At 42.7% G+C, this 16,611-nt stretch overlaps 1 protein-coding gene across 1 annotated transcript; it reads right to left on the bottom strand.

Annotated features, from left to right (window-relative positions):
- Positions 1-188: 188 nt before the first annotated feature.
- LOC110501273 (ras-related protein Rab-17) lies at positions 189-15,738 on the bottom strand. The gene is made up of 5 exons (XM_021578694.3): positions 15,125-15,738; positions 10,610-10,761; positions 8,415-8,540; positions 7,993-8,086; positions 189-3,578 (listed from the first exon to the last, which is right to left on the bottom strand). Exons 1-5 carry the CDS (start codon positions 15,309-15,311, stop codon positions 3,442-3,444), a joined length of 696 nt encoding a protein of 231 aa, XP_021434369.2. The 5' UTR covers positions 15,312-15,738; the 3' UTR covers positions 189-3,441.
- Positions 15,739-16,611: the final 873 nt, after the last annotated feature.

The following is a 16,611-nucleotide window of genomic DNA, read 5'->3' as shown; positions in this document are numbered from 1 at the left end:
CCCGGGTTGAATAGCAGCTCCGCCTTGTCGAGTTAGAGCTTGAGGTGGTGGGCCGACATTCAAGCTGAGATATCTGCCAGGCATGCATGTGCACCTGGGTGTCAGAAAGGGGGAAGGAGAAAAGTAGTTGAGTGTCATCTGCATAGCAATGATAGGAGAGACCATGTGAGGATATGACAGAGCCGGGTGACTTGGTGTATTTGTATTTATTGGGGATCCCCATTAGCTGCTGCCTCTTCCTGGGGTCCAAACACATTAAAGCACTTACATTATATATAAAACAAAATATTAAACAGTACATCATATAACAGTATTACACCACTACATAACTACAATACAAAATGTATAATACCACCATACAACAATATTATAATGTATGCGTGTGCGTGTCTTTACCTTTGTGTGTGTCTCTTCACAGTCCCCACTGTTCCATAATGTGTATTTTTACCTGTTTTGTAAATCTGATTCTACTGCTTGCATCAGTTACCTGGTGTGTAGTAGAGTTCCATGTAGTCATGACACTATGTAGTACTGTAGTACTATAGTCTGTTCTGGTTTCTGGGGGGTTATGCATGTCTTGTGGGGTATGCGTGGGTATCTGAGCTGTGTGCTAGTATTTTAAACAGACAGCTCGGTACATTCAGCTTGTCAACACTTCTTACAGAGATTAACATTCATATCATTAATGTTAGCTCTCCAATTACTTTTCAGGGCCAGCCACGCTGCCATGTTCTGAGCCAACTGCAATTTTCTTATGTCCCTCTTTGTGGCACCTGACCACACTACTGAACAGTAGTCTAGGTGCAATGAAACTAGGGCCTGTAGGACCTGCCTTGTTGATAGTGTTGTTAAGAAGGTAGAGCAATGCTTTATTATGGATAGAATGCTCCTTAGCTACTGTAGTATCAATACGTTTTGACCATGACAGTTTACAATCCAGGGTTACTCCTAGCAGTTTAGTCACCTCAATTTGCTCAATTTACACATTATTCATTACGAGATGTAGTTGAGGTTTAGGGTTTGTGAATGATTTGTCCCAAATACAGTGCTTTTAGTTTTGGAAATATTTAGGACTAACTTATTCCTTGCCACCCACTCTGAAACTAACTTCAGCTCTTTGTTAAGTGTTTCAGTTGTTTCAGTTGATGCAGTAGCTGACGTGTATAATGTTGAGTCATCCGCATACATAGACACACTGGCTTTACTCAAAGCTAGTGGCATGTTGATAGTAAAGATTGAAAAAAGTAAAGGGGCCTAAACAGCTACCATGAGGAATAACTACCTGGATTATGTTAGAGTGGCTTCCATTAAAGAACACCCTCTGTGTTCAGTTAGACAAGTAACTCTTTATCCACAATATAGCAGTGGGTGTAAAGCCATAACACATACGTTTTTCCAGCAGCAGACTGTGATTGAATATGGCAAAAGCCGCACTGAAGTCTAACAAAACAGCCCCCACAATCTTTTTATAATCAATTTCTCTCAGCCAATTACCAGTCATTTGTGTAAGTGCTGTGACTGAATGTCCTTCCCTATGAGCGTGCTGAAAGTCTGTTGTCAATTTGTTGTCTATTTTTTCCCCAGAAGTTTACTAAGTGTTGGTAACAGGCTGATTGGTTGGCTATTTGAGCCAATAAAGGGGGCTTTACTATTCTTCGGTAGTGGAATGACTTTTGCTTCCCTCCAGGCATGAGGTCACACTTTCTAGCAGGCTTAAATTGAAGATATGGCAAATAGTGGCAATATCGCCTGCTTTTCTCCTCAGTAATTTTCCATCCAGATTGTCAGACCCTGGTGGCTTGTCATTGTTGATAGACCACAATATTTTTTTCACCTCTTCCACACTCAATCTACAGAATTCAAAAGTGCAAAGCTTGTCTTTCATAATTTGGTCAGATATACCTGGATATGTAGTGTCAGAATTTGTTGCTGGCATGTGGGTTTTGTGATGAATGGGGCCATCTGATTCAATTAATCAACATTTAATTGAAGGTGCTCAAAGCTTTTTACTATCATTCTTCATATAATTTAATTTGTTTCATAGTATAGATTATTAAAATTATTATTTTAGTTTAGTCACATGATTTCTGAATTTGCCAATCGATTGGGCTGCCAGACCCATTTGCCATTTATTGTCCCTCATCCGTCTCATCCATACAATTTTTCAATTCCTAATCAATCCAAGGGGGTTTAACAGTTTTTTCAGTAATTATTTTAATGGGTGCATGCTTATTAGTAACTGGAATAAGAAATTTCATAAATGTGTCAAGGGCAGCGTCTGGTTACTCCTCATTACACGCCACAGACCAGAAAATATTCTTTACATCATCAACATAAGAAACACAACAAACCTTATTATATGACCTCTTATACACTATATTAGGCCCAGGCTTTGGAACTTTGGATTTCCTAGATATGGCTACTATATTGCGATTACTACATCTTATGGATTTGGATACTACTTTGAAGCAAATTTATGCAGCATTAGTAAAGATGTGATCAATATATGTTGATGATTTCATTCCTGTGCTGTTTGTACCTACCCTGGTAGGTTGACTGACAACCTGAACCAGGTTGCAGGCACTGGTTACAGTTTGTTACAGTCAAGTTATTTCTTGAGTGGGCAGCTTGCTGAAAGCCAGTCAATATTTAAATCACCCAGAAAATATACTTCTCTGTTGATATCGCATACATTATCAAGCATTTCACACATATTATCCAGATACTGACTGTTAGCACTTGGTGGTCTATAGCAGCTTCCCACAAGAATGGGCTTTAGTAGCCATTTTACTTCAATAAGATTTAACATGAGATCCTCTCTAAGCTTTACAGGAATGATATTCTGAATATAGACCACAACACCACCCCTGTTGGCATTTATGTATTTTCGGTAGATGTTATAGCCAGGTATTGCCATCACTGTATCATCAAAGGTATTATCTAAGTGAGTGTCAGAGACAGTCAGAATATAGATGTCATCTGTTACAAGAACATTATTGACTATTTCTAGCACTTTTCTGGGTTACTTAATTGTTTTTAATAATTTACTGGGAAGCTTATCAGCAGTAGACTTGCTCATGTTATTTATATTGGAGCTGATAGTACATGGTGAGCTGAACACAGTGGACTTCCTACTAGGGCACACCACCTCAGTGCTGACATTGTAACTCTGGTTCATAGGCACATGAGTACTGCATAAAATAACTGTAAGATAAACAGAGTGCAATTAGGGGCACATAAATTAAGTTACTTACATTGTGTCTGCCAACGCCCCTCAGATAACGTACATTTGATGCAGCATTATGACAACTCATTGTCACAATGGTAGGGATTAACTGAGCTGATCTTAGGTCATTGAGAAGTCATTGTCTTAAACTTAAATCTTTGAACATACAGTTCCTCACAAAAATATCAGACACACACACACACACACAACACACATTAGGGTCCAATGGAGGGGCAGCAGGATGCAAGAGGGTGCTGTAGGGTCTCAGAGCGGCGCAGGTTCACTAACTCTGTCTCCTGCCACTCTGTCAGACCGCTTTGATGCTCACTCGTACACCTCTTCACCCTGTGGGCTGAGACAGAGAGGGATCACACACACACCGCATCCTTCTATATGCCACTCAGCACTTCCACAGCCAGTGTTAGTTACCACAACCACAAAATCACACCTGTGCTTATGTCTAGGTAATGAGAAAATCGGGAAAAAATGAATACGTCTGATTATTTCTGGTCTAGTGAACGATGACAACCGAGCTCGCTGCCCAGATTTACATAATTAGAAAGAGGAGATTCTCTTGATTAAAATGGCATCCGGCCTCCCTGGGTGGCACAGTAGTTAAGGGCGCTGTACTGCAGCACCAGCTGTGCCACCAGAGACTCTGGGTTTGCACCCAAGCTCTGGAGGGTTTGGCCTGTAGGGAAATCCTTGTCTCATCGCACACCAGCGACTCCTGTGGTGGGCCGTGCGCAGTGCGTGCTAACCAAGGTTACCAGGTGCGCGGTGTTTCCTCCGACACATTGGTGCGGCTGGCTTCCGGGTTGGATGGCGCTGTGTTAAGAAGCAGTGCGGCTTGGTTGGGTTGTGTATCGGAGGACGCATTACTTTCAACCTTTGTCTCTCCCGAGCCCGTACGGGAGTTGCAAGCGATGAGACAAGATAGTAGCTACTAAACAATTGGATACCACGAAATTGGGGAGAAAAAGGGGTAAAATTCAAAAGAAAAAAAGAAAAAAAAAGAAAATGGCATCCGACTTTAAAAAATCTAAATATACACATTGCGAGATATTTGGCGAAATAGACAGACATACATAAACTATGGCAAGCAGCTGGTAAATATGGTCATATTATGAAACTGGGCTCCACGGCGGATGCAATGAACTAGTTTTTAATCAGAAAAAAGCATTGTTAAAAATGTAATGTGTCCAGCCTATCTACAGGACCTCCACCAGCCACAAAAGCTAAGTAACGTTAATAACATTAACACTATGCCATCTAATTGCAGTCCCTGTACTCATAATATACAGGAGAACTATCGCCTTATGGTGAGGATAGCCATGTTGCAAGCGCAGCTTCAGATGCAATCGTTAGGCAAGGGAAATTTAAGTGTAGGAAAGGATGAAACAGCGTCTGTGCCACCAGTAAGTACAGAGAGTAGTATAAATCTCTCCGCACAGTCCCAGCAGCCGGACAATTTTCTCAAGGCTTCTGGAAAGAAATGCTGTCGGTATGCTCAACCAGTGTCGCTCATTCAGTCGACAGAAACTTTAAACCGGTTATCCCCATTCAGCAGCGAGTCGGAGTCAGAAGCTGAGCCTTCTCAGGCCTCCCCACCCGTTACAGGTTCTGAGCCGCTGAAGCCTCCTACCATTAGCTCTGACAGATTGAAAACCTAGTCATTGGTGACTCCATTATCCTCAATATTAGTCTTTTTTTTAAATCATCCAGCGATCATACACTGTTTACCAGGGGGCAGGGCTGCTGACGTGAAGGCTAATCTGAAGAGGGTTCTGGCAAGCGTAGAGAGTATAGGGATATTGTTATCCACACCGGCACCAACAATGTTAGGATAAAACAGTCAGGGGTCTCCAAGCGCAACATATCTTCAGCATGTAAATTAGCTAGAAATATGTCAGCATCAAGTAATTGTCTCTGGCCCCCTCCCAGTTAGGGCGAGTGATGAGCTCTACAGCAGTCACACAACTCAATCCCTGGTTAAACTGCTCTCTGCCCCTCCCAAAATATATAATTGTAAATAATTGGCCCTCTTTCTTTCACAAACAGGACCAAGCCTGGACTGCTGAGGAGTGACGGACTCCATCGTAGCTGGAGGGGTGCTTTCATATTATGGAGGGGTGCTTTCTATCAATATAGACAGGACTCTAACTCCTCTAGCTCCACAATGAGAGGGTGCAGGCCAGGCAGCAGGCTGTTAGCCAGCCTGCCAGCTTAGTGGAGTCTGCCACTAGCACAGTCAGTGTAGACAGCTCAGCTATCCCCACAGACTGTCTGTGCCTCAATCTAGCTTGGGCATCTTGATGTGATTGCCCTGACTAAAACATGGCTCAAGCCTGATTAATTTACTGTGTTAAATGAGGCCTCTCCTCCTGGTTACATCAGTGACCATGTCCCCTGCGCATCCTGCAAAGGCGAAGGTGTTGCTAACATTTACGACAGCAATATCAATTTACAAAAAAGACAATGGCTGTGTTTTATCCTTTTGAGCTTTTAGTCACGAAATCTATGCAGCCTACTCATTAAAGGTAAATTACGTTTAAATGGCATCCGACCAACGCTCTGCATCTGTCCTCATACTCCTAGACCTTAGTGCTGCTTTTGACACCATCAATCACCACATTCTTTTGGAGAGATTGGAAACCCTAATTGGTCTACATGGACAAGTTCTTGCCTAGTTAAGATCTTATCTGTCAGAAAGATATCAGTTTGTCTCTGTGGATGGTTTGTCCTAAAATCAATTGGAAGTTTCGGTGTTCCTCAAGGTTCTGTTTTAGGGCCACTATTGTTTTCATTATATATTCTACCTCTTGGTGATGTCATTTGGGAACACAATGTCAACTTTCACTGCTATGCGGACGACACACAGCTGTATATTTCGATGAAACATGGTGAAGCCCCAAAAACCCTGCAAGCCTGTGTTTCAGACCTAAGGAAGTGGATGGTGGCAAATGTTTTACTTTTCAACATGGACAAAACAGAAATGCGTGTTCTAGGTCCCAGGAAACAAATAGATCTGACAATTAATATTGATGTTTGTACAACCATCTCAAATAAAACGGTGAAGGACCTCTGTGTTACTCTGGACCCTGATCTCTCTTTTGACGAACATACTGCATCAAGGACAGCTTTTTTCCATCTTCGTAACATTGCAAAACTGAGAAACTTGTCAAAAATTTTGCAGAAAAGCTATCACTTCTAGATTAGATTACTGCAATGATCTACACTCCGGCTACTCAGATAAAGCACTTAATAAACTTCAGTTAGCGCTAAACACGGCTACTAGAATCTTAACTAGAACCAAAACATTTGATCATATTACTCCAGTGCTAGGTTTTACTGCTAACCTACAAAGCATTACATGGGCTTGCTCCAAACTATCTCTCTGATTTTTTCCTGCCATACATACCTACACGTACACTACGGTCACTAGACGCAGGCCTCCGTATTGTCCATAGAATATCGAAGAAAACAGCTGGAAGCCAGGCTTTCTCCTATAGAGCTCAATTTCTATGGAATGGTCTGCCTATCCATGTGAGGGCCGCAGACTCGGTCTGGACTCATCTCTTCAGTAGGTCCTATGACTGAGTGTAGTCAGACCAGGGAGTGCCAAGGTGAAAGGCAAGGCACTGGAGCAAGGAACCTGTCTCTGCCTGGCCGGCTCCCCACTCTCCACTGGGATTCTCTGACTCTATTACGGGGGCTGAGTCACTAGCTTACTAGTGCTCTTCCATGCCGTCCCTAGGAGGGATGCGTCTCTTGAGTGGGTTGAGTCACTGACGTGATCTTCCTGTCTGGTTTTGCACTCCCTTGGGCTTGTGCGGTGTAGGAGATCTTAATGGTCTGTACTCAGCCTTGTCTCAGGGTAGTAAGTTGGTGGTCTGTTGATATCCCTCTAATGGTGTGGGGGCTGTGCTTTTGCAATGTGGGTGGGGTTATATCCTGCCTGGTTGGCCCTGTCCGGGGGCCACAGTGTCCCCAGATCTCCCCCTGTCTCAGCATGCAGTATCTATGCTACAATAGTCTATGTGCTGAGGGGCTAGAGTTATGGTTGATGTAATTCTCCTGTCTTATATGGAGTCCTATGGAACCTTATCTATGGCTATGGAACCCTGACCTGTTCACCGGACGTGCTACCTTGTCCTCAACTTTCTCTCTCTCTCTCTACCGCACCTGTTGTGTTGACCTCTGAATGTTTGACTTTGAAAAGCCAACTAACATTTACTCCTGAGATAATGACCTGTTGCACTGACCTACTGACCTACAACCACTGTGATTATTATTTCACCCGGCTGGTCATCTATGAACTTTTGAATATCTTGAAGAACGATCTGGCCTTAATAGCCATGTACTCTTATAATCTCCACCGGCATAGCCAGAAGGACTGGCAACCCACCAGAGCCTGGTTCCCCTCTAGGTTTTTTCCTAGGTTCCTAGCCACCGTGCCTCTTCATCTGCATTGCTTGCTGTTTGTGGTTTATGCTTAGTATCTGTAAAGCACTTTGTGACATCTGCTGATGTAAAAAGGGCTTTATAAATACATGTGATATGTCTCACCAAACATTGTTGCTTACTCACTTTTCTGTATCGACCATATTGTTCCATTATAAGAAATATGAACAATATTTGCTTGTCTATCTGCTGCCCTCTAGTGGTCTATCTTCAGAGATACAAATTCAAAGCTGTCACAATTATGAGTATCAAAGAACATAAATTGAGAAATATTTTCACACCTAGAGTGCCTGACTACTTACCAATAGCCAGCATCAGTTCACTGACTTGATTCCCTGACTTGGCCGAGGTCTCCATAAAAAGCAAGCCTCTGTCAATGGCAAGACTATGCCCTTCCTAAGAAATGAATAGAGAGGATCAAGCATTAATCAAATATGAGTGGTACATTGCACTGCTGTCATGTGGTGACCAATGTGAAAGTACAGTACAATGTGTATGTGTGTGTGAAGGGATGTTTATGTCAGATTGATCATCATATAGGAGTACCGTTAATATCCACATGGGACATTCTGTATGTATGACTGAGTCTCCCTACAGCCTGGGTGAATGTGTTTGTTTGCTGTAATATGTACAGTGTATGTGGTGTGTTATAGGGGCTGGTGCAAGTGTGACTATGCATGAGTGTGTATTTGTGTGTGTTGTTTGTATACAGTGAGTACAGTACCTGTAATGTCACCTGGCGCAGCTCTGAAAGATCCCCCTTGTTTCCTACTAGTACCATCACGGTGGAAGCCGGAATATAGTGCTTCTCCAGCTCCCGAAGCCACATCTGGGCCCTTATGAAGCTCTCCTAAACACACACACTGTGAGTGACAGAGGTATTGGCACAGTGACACATTTTTTTGTTGTTTTGGCTCTGTACTGCAGCACTTACACTACCGGTCAAAAGTTTTAGAACACCTACTCATTCAAGGGTTTTTCTTTATTTGTAATATTGTCTACATTGTAGAATACAAGGGAATACATCAAAACTATTAAATACCACATATGGAATCATGTAGTAACCAAAAAATATATTTTATATTTGAGATTCTTCAAATAGCCACCCTTTGCCTTGATGACAGCTTTGCAAACTCTTGGCATTCAATCAGCTTCCCCTGAAATGCTATTCCACCAGTCATGAAGAAGTTCCCACATATGCTGAGCACTTGTTGACTGCTTTTCCTTCACTCTGTGGTCCACCTCAACCCAAACCATCTCAATTTGGTTGAGGTCGGGGGATTGTGGTCATCTGATGCAGCACTCCATCACTTTCCTTTTTGGTAAAATAGCCTTTACACAGCCTGGAGGTGTGTTGGGTCATTGTACTGTTGAAAAACAAATTATATTCCCACTAAGCCCAAACCAGATGCAATGGCGTATTGCTGCAGAATGTTGCGGTAGCCATGCTGGTTAAGTGTCCCTTGAACCACAGACAGTTTCACCAGCAAAGCACCAGCAAAGCACCCCCACACCATAACACCTCCTCCTCCATGCTTTACGGTGGGAAATACACATGCAGAGATCATCCGTTCACCCACACAGCATCTCACAAAGACAGTGGTTGGAACCAAAAATCTCAAATTTTGAGATTTCCACTACAAATTTCCACCGGTCTAATGTCCATTGCTTGTGTTTCATGGACCAAACAAGTCTCTTCATCTTATTTGTGTCCTTTAGTAGTGGTTTCTTTGCAGCAATTCAACCACGAAGGCCTGATTCACACAGTCTCATCTGAACAGTTGATGTTGAGATGTGTCTGTTACCTGAACTCCTTGAAGTATTTATTTGGGCTGCAATTCCTGAGGTTGGTAACTCTAATGAACTGATCCTCTGCAGCAGAGGTAACTCTGGGTCTTCCATTCCTGTGGCGGTCCTCATGAAAGACAGTTTCATCATAGCGCTCGATTGTTTTTGCAACTGCACTTGAAGAAACGTTAAAAGTTCTTGATATTTGCTGTATTGACTGACCTTCATGTCTTAAAGTAATGATGGACTGTTGTTTCTATTTGCTTATTTGAGCTGTTCTTGCCATAATATGGACTTGGTCTTTTACCAAATAGGGCTGTCTTCTGTATACCAACCCTACCTTGTCAGAACACAACTGATTGGCTCAAACTTATTAAGAAGGAAAGAAATTCCATAAATGAACTTTTAACAAGGCACACCTGTTAATTGAAATGCATTCCAGGGCATTACCTCATGAAGCTGGTTGAGAGAATTCCAAGAGTGTCCAAAACTGTCATCAAGGGAAAGGGTGGCTATTTGAATTCAAATATTAAATATATTTTCGTTACAACATGATTCCATATGTGTTATTTCATAGTTTTGATGTCTTCCCTTGCATTCTGCAATGTAGAAAATAGTTGAATTTTTTTTGTTTTTAAACCCTAGAATGAGAAGGCGTTCTTAAACTTTTGACCGGTAGTGTATATAATGACTATGAGGTGCAGACTGTCAGCTTTAATCTGAGGGTATTTTCATCCATTATCGGGTGAACCGTTTCAGAATTACAGCACTTTCTGTACAATGTCCCCTTATTTTATGGGAACAAAAGTATTGGGACAAATTTCACTTATGTGTATTAAAGCAGTCAAAAGTTGAGTATTTGGTCGCATATTTCTAGCACACAATGATTACATCAAGCTTGTTACAAACTTGTTAGATGCATTAGCTATTTGTTTTGGTTGTATTTCAGATTATTTTGTGCCCAATATAAATAAATAATGGATTGTGTAATTTTGCAGTCACTTTTAGTGTAAATATAAATAGAATATATTTCCAAACACTTCTACATTAATGTCGATGCTACCATGGTTATGGACAGTGAAAAAAGTTACAGTTTGTGTTCGTGTGTTTGCATTTGTGTGTTAGTTTTACTCGTTTGCTGATATCATACACCACCAGTACTGCATGGGCTCCTCTGTAGTACAGCGGGGTAACACTGTGGTATTTCTCCTGTCCCGCCGTGTCCCAGATCTCAAAGTGAAATGTGACATCACTCAGACACACCACCTGGGTGAAGTAGGCACCTGGGGGGGGGACAGAATATACTGTGACACCAGGTAGAATGAAGACATACAGTAACTTACCCTAACAGGCAACATTCTTCAACTAGATCCCTGAGGTTAAGCACAATGACATACTACAATGTTACTCAAACTTTAATCCACATCCCTAATACGAAGTTAGAGTGGCCAGTTTGCCAACCTTATGAAAAAAATACAGTGGGGCAAAAAAAAGTATTTAGTTAGCCACCAATTGTGCAAGTTCTCCCACTTAAAAATGAATGAATTAATTTTCATCATAGGTACACTTCAACTATGACAGACAAAATGAGAAAAGAAATTCCAGAAAATCACATTGTAGGATTTTTTATGAATTTATTTGCAAATTATGGTGGAAAATAAGTATTTGGTCACTTACAAACAAGCAAGATTTCTGGCTTTCACAGACCTGTAACTTCTTCTTTAAGAGGCTCCTTTGCCCCACTGTACATTATTTTATTTTATTTTATTTTTTATTTCACCAGATTATTTAAATAAACAGATTTATTTAACCAGATAGGCTAGTTGAGAACAAGTTCTCACTTGCAACTGCGACCTGGCCAAGATAAAGCAAAGCAGTACGACACATACAACAACACAGAGTTACACATGGAGTAAACAAGCATACAATCAATAATACAGTAGAAAAAGTCTATATACAGCATGTGCAAATGAGGTAGGATAAGAGATAAATAAATAGGCCATGGTCGCAAAGTAATTACAATTTAGCAATTTAACATTGGGATAGTAGGGTGTGCAGAAGATTAATGTGCAAGTTGAGATACTGGGGTGCAAAGGAGCAAGATAAATAAATAAATAAATACAGTATGGGGATTAGGTAGATTGGATGGGCTATTTACAGATGAGCTATGTACAGGTGCAGTGATCTGTGAGCTGCTCTGACAGCTGGAGAGGGAGATAAGTGTTTCCAGTTTCAGAGAGTTTTGTAGTTCGTTCCAGTCATTGGCAGCAGAGAACTGGAAGGAGAGGCGGCCAAAGGAAGAATTGGTTTTGGGGGTGACCAGAGAGATATACCTGCTGGAGCGCGTGCCACATGAGGGTGCTGCTATGGTGACCAGCGAGCTGAGATAAGGGGGTCTTTACCTAGCAGGGTCTTGTAGATGACCTGGAGCCAGTGGGTTTGGCGACGAGTATGAAGCGAGGGCCAGCCAACGAGAGCATGCAGGTCGCAGTGGTGGGTAGTATATGGGGCTTTGGTGACAAAACGGATGGCACTGTGATAGACTGCATCCAATTTATTGAGTAGGGTATTGGAGGCTATTTTGTAAATGACATCGCCAAAGTCGAGGATCGGTAGGATGGTCAATTTACAAGGGTATGTTTGGCAGCATGAGTAAAGGATGCTTTGTTGCGAAATAGGAAGCCAATTCTAGATTTAACTTAGGATTGGAGATGTTTGATGTGAGTCTGGAAGGAGAGTTTACAGTCTAACCAGACACCTAGGTATTTGTAGTTGTCAACATATTCTATGTCAGACCGTCCAGAGTAGTGATGTTGGACGGGCGGGCAGGTACAGGCAGCGATCGGTTGAAGAGCATGCATTTAGTTTTACTTGTATTTAAGAGCAATGGAGGCCACGGAAGGAGAGTTGTATGGCATTGAAGCTCGTCTGGAGGGTTGGTAACAGTGTCCAAAGAAGGGCCAGAAGTATACAGAATGGTGTCGTCTGCATAGAGGTGGATCAGAGACTCACACCAGCAGCAAGAGTGACATCAATGATGTATACAGAGAAGAGAGTCGGTCCAAGAATTTAACCCTGAGGCACCCCCATAGAGACTGCCAGAGGCCCGGACAACAGGCCCTCCGATTTGACACACTGAACTCTATCAGAGAAGTAGTTGGTGAACCAGGCGAGGCAATCATTTGAGAAACCAAGGCTATCGAGTCTGCCGATGAGGATGTGGTAATTGACAGAGTCGAAAGCCTTGGCCAGATCAATGAATGCGGCTGCACAGTATTGTTTCTTATCGATGGCGGTTAAGATATCGTTTAGGACCTTGAGCGTGGCTGAGGTGCACCCATGACCAGCTCTGAAACCATAGCGGGGAAAGGTGTGGTGGGATTCAAAATGGTCGGTAATCTGTTTGTAGACTTGGCTTTCGAAGACCTTAGAAAGGCAGGGTAGGATAGATATAGGTCTGTAGCAGTTTGGGTCAAGAGTGTGTCCCCCTTTGAAGAGGGGGATGACCGCAGCTGCTTTCCAATCTTTGGGAATCTCAGACAACATGAAAGAGAGGTTGAACAGGCTAGTAATAGGGGTTGCAACAATTTCGGGTGGTCTATAGCAAGCGGCAGCGGTGAGAGACTTGTTTCTGGAAAGGTGCATTTTAGGAAGTAGAAGCTCGAATTGTTTTGGTACAGACCTGGATAGTAAGATATAAACTTGTAGCGTTCTATCTCTGTAGTAGATTGCAACACCGCCCCCTTTGGCAGTTCTATCTTGGCGGAAAATGTTATAGTTAGGGATGGAAATTTCAGGGTTTTTGGTTGTTTTCCTAAACCAGGATTCAGACACGGCTAAGACATCCGGGTTGGCAGAATGTGCTAAAGCAGTGAATAAAGCAAACTTAGGGAGTAGGCTTCTAATGTTAACATGCATGAAACCAAGGCTTTTACGGTTACAGAAGTCAACAAATGAGAGCACCTGGGGAATAGGAGTGGCGCTAGGCACTGCAGGTCCTGGATTAACCTCTACGTCACCAGAGGAACAGAGGAGAAGTAGGATAAGGGTACGGCTAAATGCTATAAGAACTGGCCGTCTAGCACGTTCGGAACAGAGAGTAAAGGGAGCAGGTTTCTGGGCACGATAGCATAGATTCAAGGCATAATGTACAGACAAAGGTATGGAAGGAAGAAAGTACATTGGAGGTAAACCTAGCCATTGAGTAATATATAGAGAGATATAGTCTCTAGAGATGTTTAAACTAGGTGATGTCATCGCATATGTGGGAGGTGGAACAACATGGTTGGTTAAGGCATATTGAGCAGGGCTAAAGGCTCTACGGTGAAATAAGACAGTAATCACTAACCAGGACAGTAATGGACAAGGCATATTGATATTAGGGAGAGGCATGCATAGCCAAGTGATTGTATGGGTCCAGTGAGTGGTTGGGCTGGCTGGGGACACGGCGATTCAGACAGTTAGCAGGCCGGGGCTAGCAAGCTAGCATAAGGGCCTTAGAGGGACGTCGCGATGGGGGAAAAGTCTGTTTTTGCCTCCTCGTGCGTTGACGTCTATAGACCAGTTGTGGAATTATTAGGGTTCCAAGGAGCAGTGGGGTCCAAGTCCAATTGGCAAAATGGGTATAGTGGTCCAAGAAACTGGCCGGTGGATCAGCTAACAGTCCAATATGCTATAGATAGCTAGCAGGCCACGGTTAGCAGAATGGGCTTTCACGGGGTGTCGAGCCTGAGGGGCATGTTGGGATCCTCGTGCAGATTATGTTGGTATTCCAGTCGTGAAGGATCGGCAGGGTTCCGTGCCCCGTACCGGCAGTAGAAGGGGTGGGATATTGTAGCCGAGGAGTGGGCTTCAGGATCCCAGGAGCCCTAGCCGGGAGATGGGTCTAGCATGGGCTAGCCCCAGTCTAGTTGGCTCCGGGGACGGAAACGTTAGTAGGAGTAGTCAACCCGGGTTGCGGTTAGCTAGCTGCCATGATCCAGATGAAAGGGTTCAGAGTTTGCGGTAAGAATCCAGGGAAATGGAGAGAAAAATAGGTCCGGTATGCTCTGGTTTGAAAAGCGTTGTACGAACTGGTGAGAGCTTTCCGAGCTAAAGGTTAGCTGATGACCGCTAGCAGTGATTAGCTTACTGATAGTTGATAGCTGGTAGCTAGTTAGCTAGCTAGCTTCAGTTGAGGTATTCCAGTTCGGAGGTAAATAGAAATACGTTAGAAAAAAAACAGATCCACACCACATTGGGTGAGGCGGGTTGCAGGAGAGTATTTTGAAGTTGAGGTTTGGGAAAAATATTAAAAAGAATGCGAAGAAAAATATATAAAAATATATATACATGGGACAAGACAAAGATGTCTGACTGCGAAGCGATCTTGTATTCAAATAACAACAGAGCAACAATGTTCTTGACAAAATATACCAGAGAGACAACTTAGCTTAGGGCTATAAAATAAGATACTACTATATGAAAAAACAAGCTCCTGAAAAACGCTAAATGTGCACAGCTGAAATAACATGCCACAGAAGTATATACATACCTTTGGCACTAGGAGCATAATGCTGTAATAGCCATGCATATGATACCAATACACATGTATCCACCCTAATACTACTAATGACACAGAATTATATCACGTATATGTGTACTCACAGCCTACGGTGGGTAAAGTGCCTTTAAACTCATCCTTGCTGAAACGTATTGCCAGACTGGACTTCCCCACCCCAGAGCTTCCCAACAGCACCATCTTCACCCGTATTGTCCTGGTGTCTCGTGTTGGAGTTGTTGGCCCAGGTGACCGGGGCCCTGTTGATTCCCTCCTTTGAGTTCTTTTCCCCATCCAGAGAGGAGGGACACCCACAGGATACTCCACGGTTGCTGGTACAGACAAAGCCAGCGGTCATAGAATCCAAATATCTGGTGTTGTAGTTTCAGCTTTAGAACTCACAAGTACACAAGACGGTTAAATTAATCATGTGAAACCAGTAAAATCTTAGAGGATTATGAAGGTTAGTCCTCTAATTTATCTTGTTATAGGTGAAGATCAAACCAAAGTCCAACGTTGGATCGCAGACCACAATATAACACCTCACACCAGCTAGGCTGTAAAAAGGTAAAGCTAATAAAAATTCTGCTATCTGAAGAAACGGTAAATAAGAGGTCAAGATAAAGACAATACAAGTGCTAAAGCAAAAACAAGACTAATTTCCCCAGAGACAGAGAGCAGCTGCAAGAGCAGTGCTGCAATTCTGATAAATATGGGATATGGCCTTTTTTAACTTCGCTTCTTTACTTTGGTTTCTGCATAGGACACCAAAATAAAGGAATTGAAACTTAATCATGCTTTTCAAAATACCCACAGTCACATGGGATAATGGACTGATGTTGAAAGGCATCATACACATATAGCTTGACAATTACATTTATTTCAATGAGAAATACAAAAAACAAGTGAGTCATTTCACTGGCTACTACTTTATTGTTGATTATAATAAAACAACTTTAACGCAACCATCATACACAACCATCATGTCCTGCAGGAATGCATGGCCTGATTTTTTATGTGGTTTGTTATGAAAGATTTATGTCAAACCTAATAATATCTTGGCCTGAAGGACAATGTTTGGTATGCTGACCACACCGCCTGCGTCTGGTGCGTGAGCGTTGCAAAATAAATGTACACATGCATGTTATTCAATCATTGCACCCACACTCAACGACCGTCCGGTAGCCAGGCACTAAACTTGTTTCTATTTGTGAAGCTTGATGCGCTGCAAGTCCAGCCTCTCCCATCTCCTCATTGGTTTTTAGGAGCATATACCCACGTGGTTGATTGAAGGATGAACTGAGGTCCACACTCCAGTCCAGTTGGTGGTGGTAATGCACCTTAAAGACAGTTGCCAACTAATAAAGTCCAAAGAAGAAGAAGACTGAAGGAGGAGAGATTACTGGAAACTAAATTGTGATTAGTTCCAGGTGCTGCAGGTTAGTGAGGGGGGTTGTGAATAACTGCCTGGTGTTTCCCTGTGTCCAGCAGATGGTTGAGTTGGGGTCCTTGCTGGGTGGACGGATAGTCTATGGATCGGTCAAGATGGCGAATGGCGAGAAGGGGAGTGTGAGAGAGTCTTGGAGGTCGGAAA

This window comes from Oncorhynchus mykiss, chromosome 22 (assembly GCF_057628025.1).
Source record: "Oncorhynchus mykiss isolate SJ-2025 chromosome 22, ASM5762802v1, whole genome shotgun sequence".
NCBI classification, from domain to species: Eukaryota; Metazoa; Chordata; class Actinopteri; order Salmoniformes; family Salmonidae; genus Oncorhynchus; species Oncorhynchus mykiss.
This window is presented reverse-complemented; position numbering and strand designations above follow the sequence as displayed.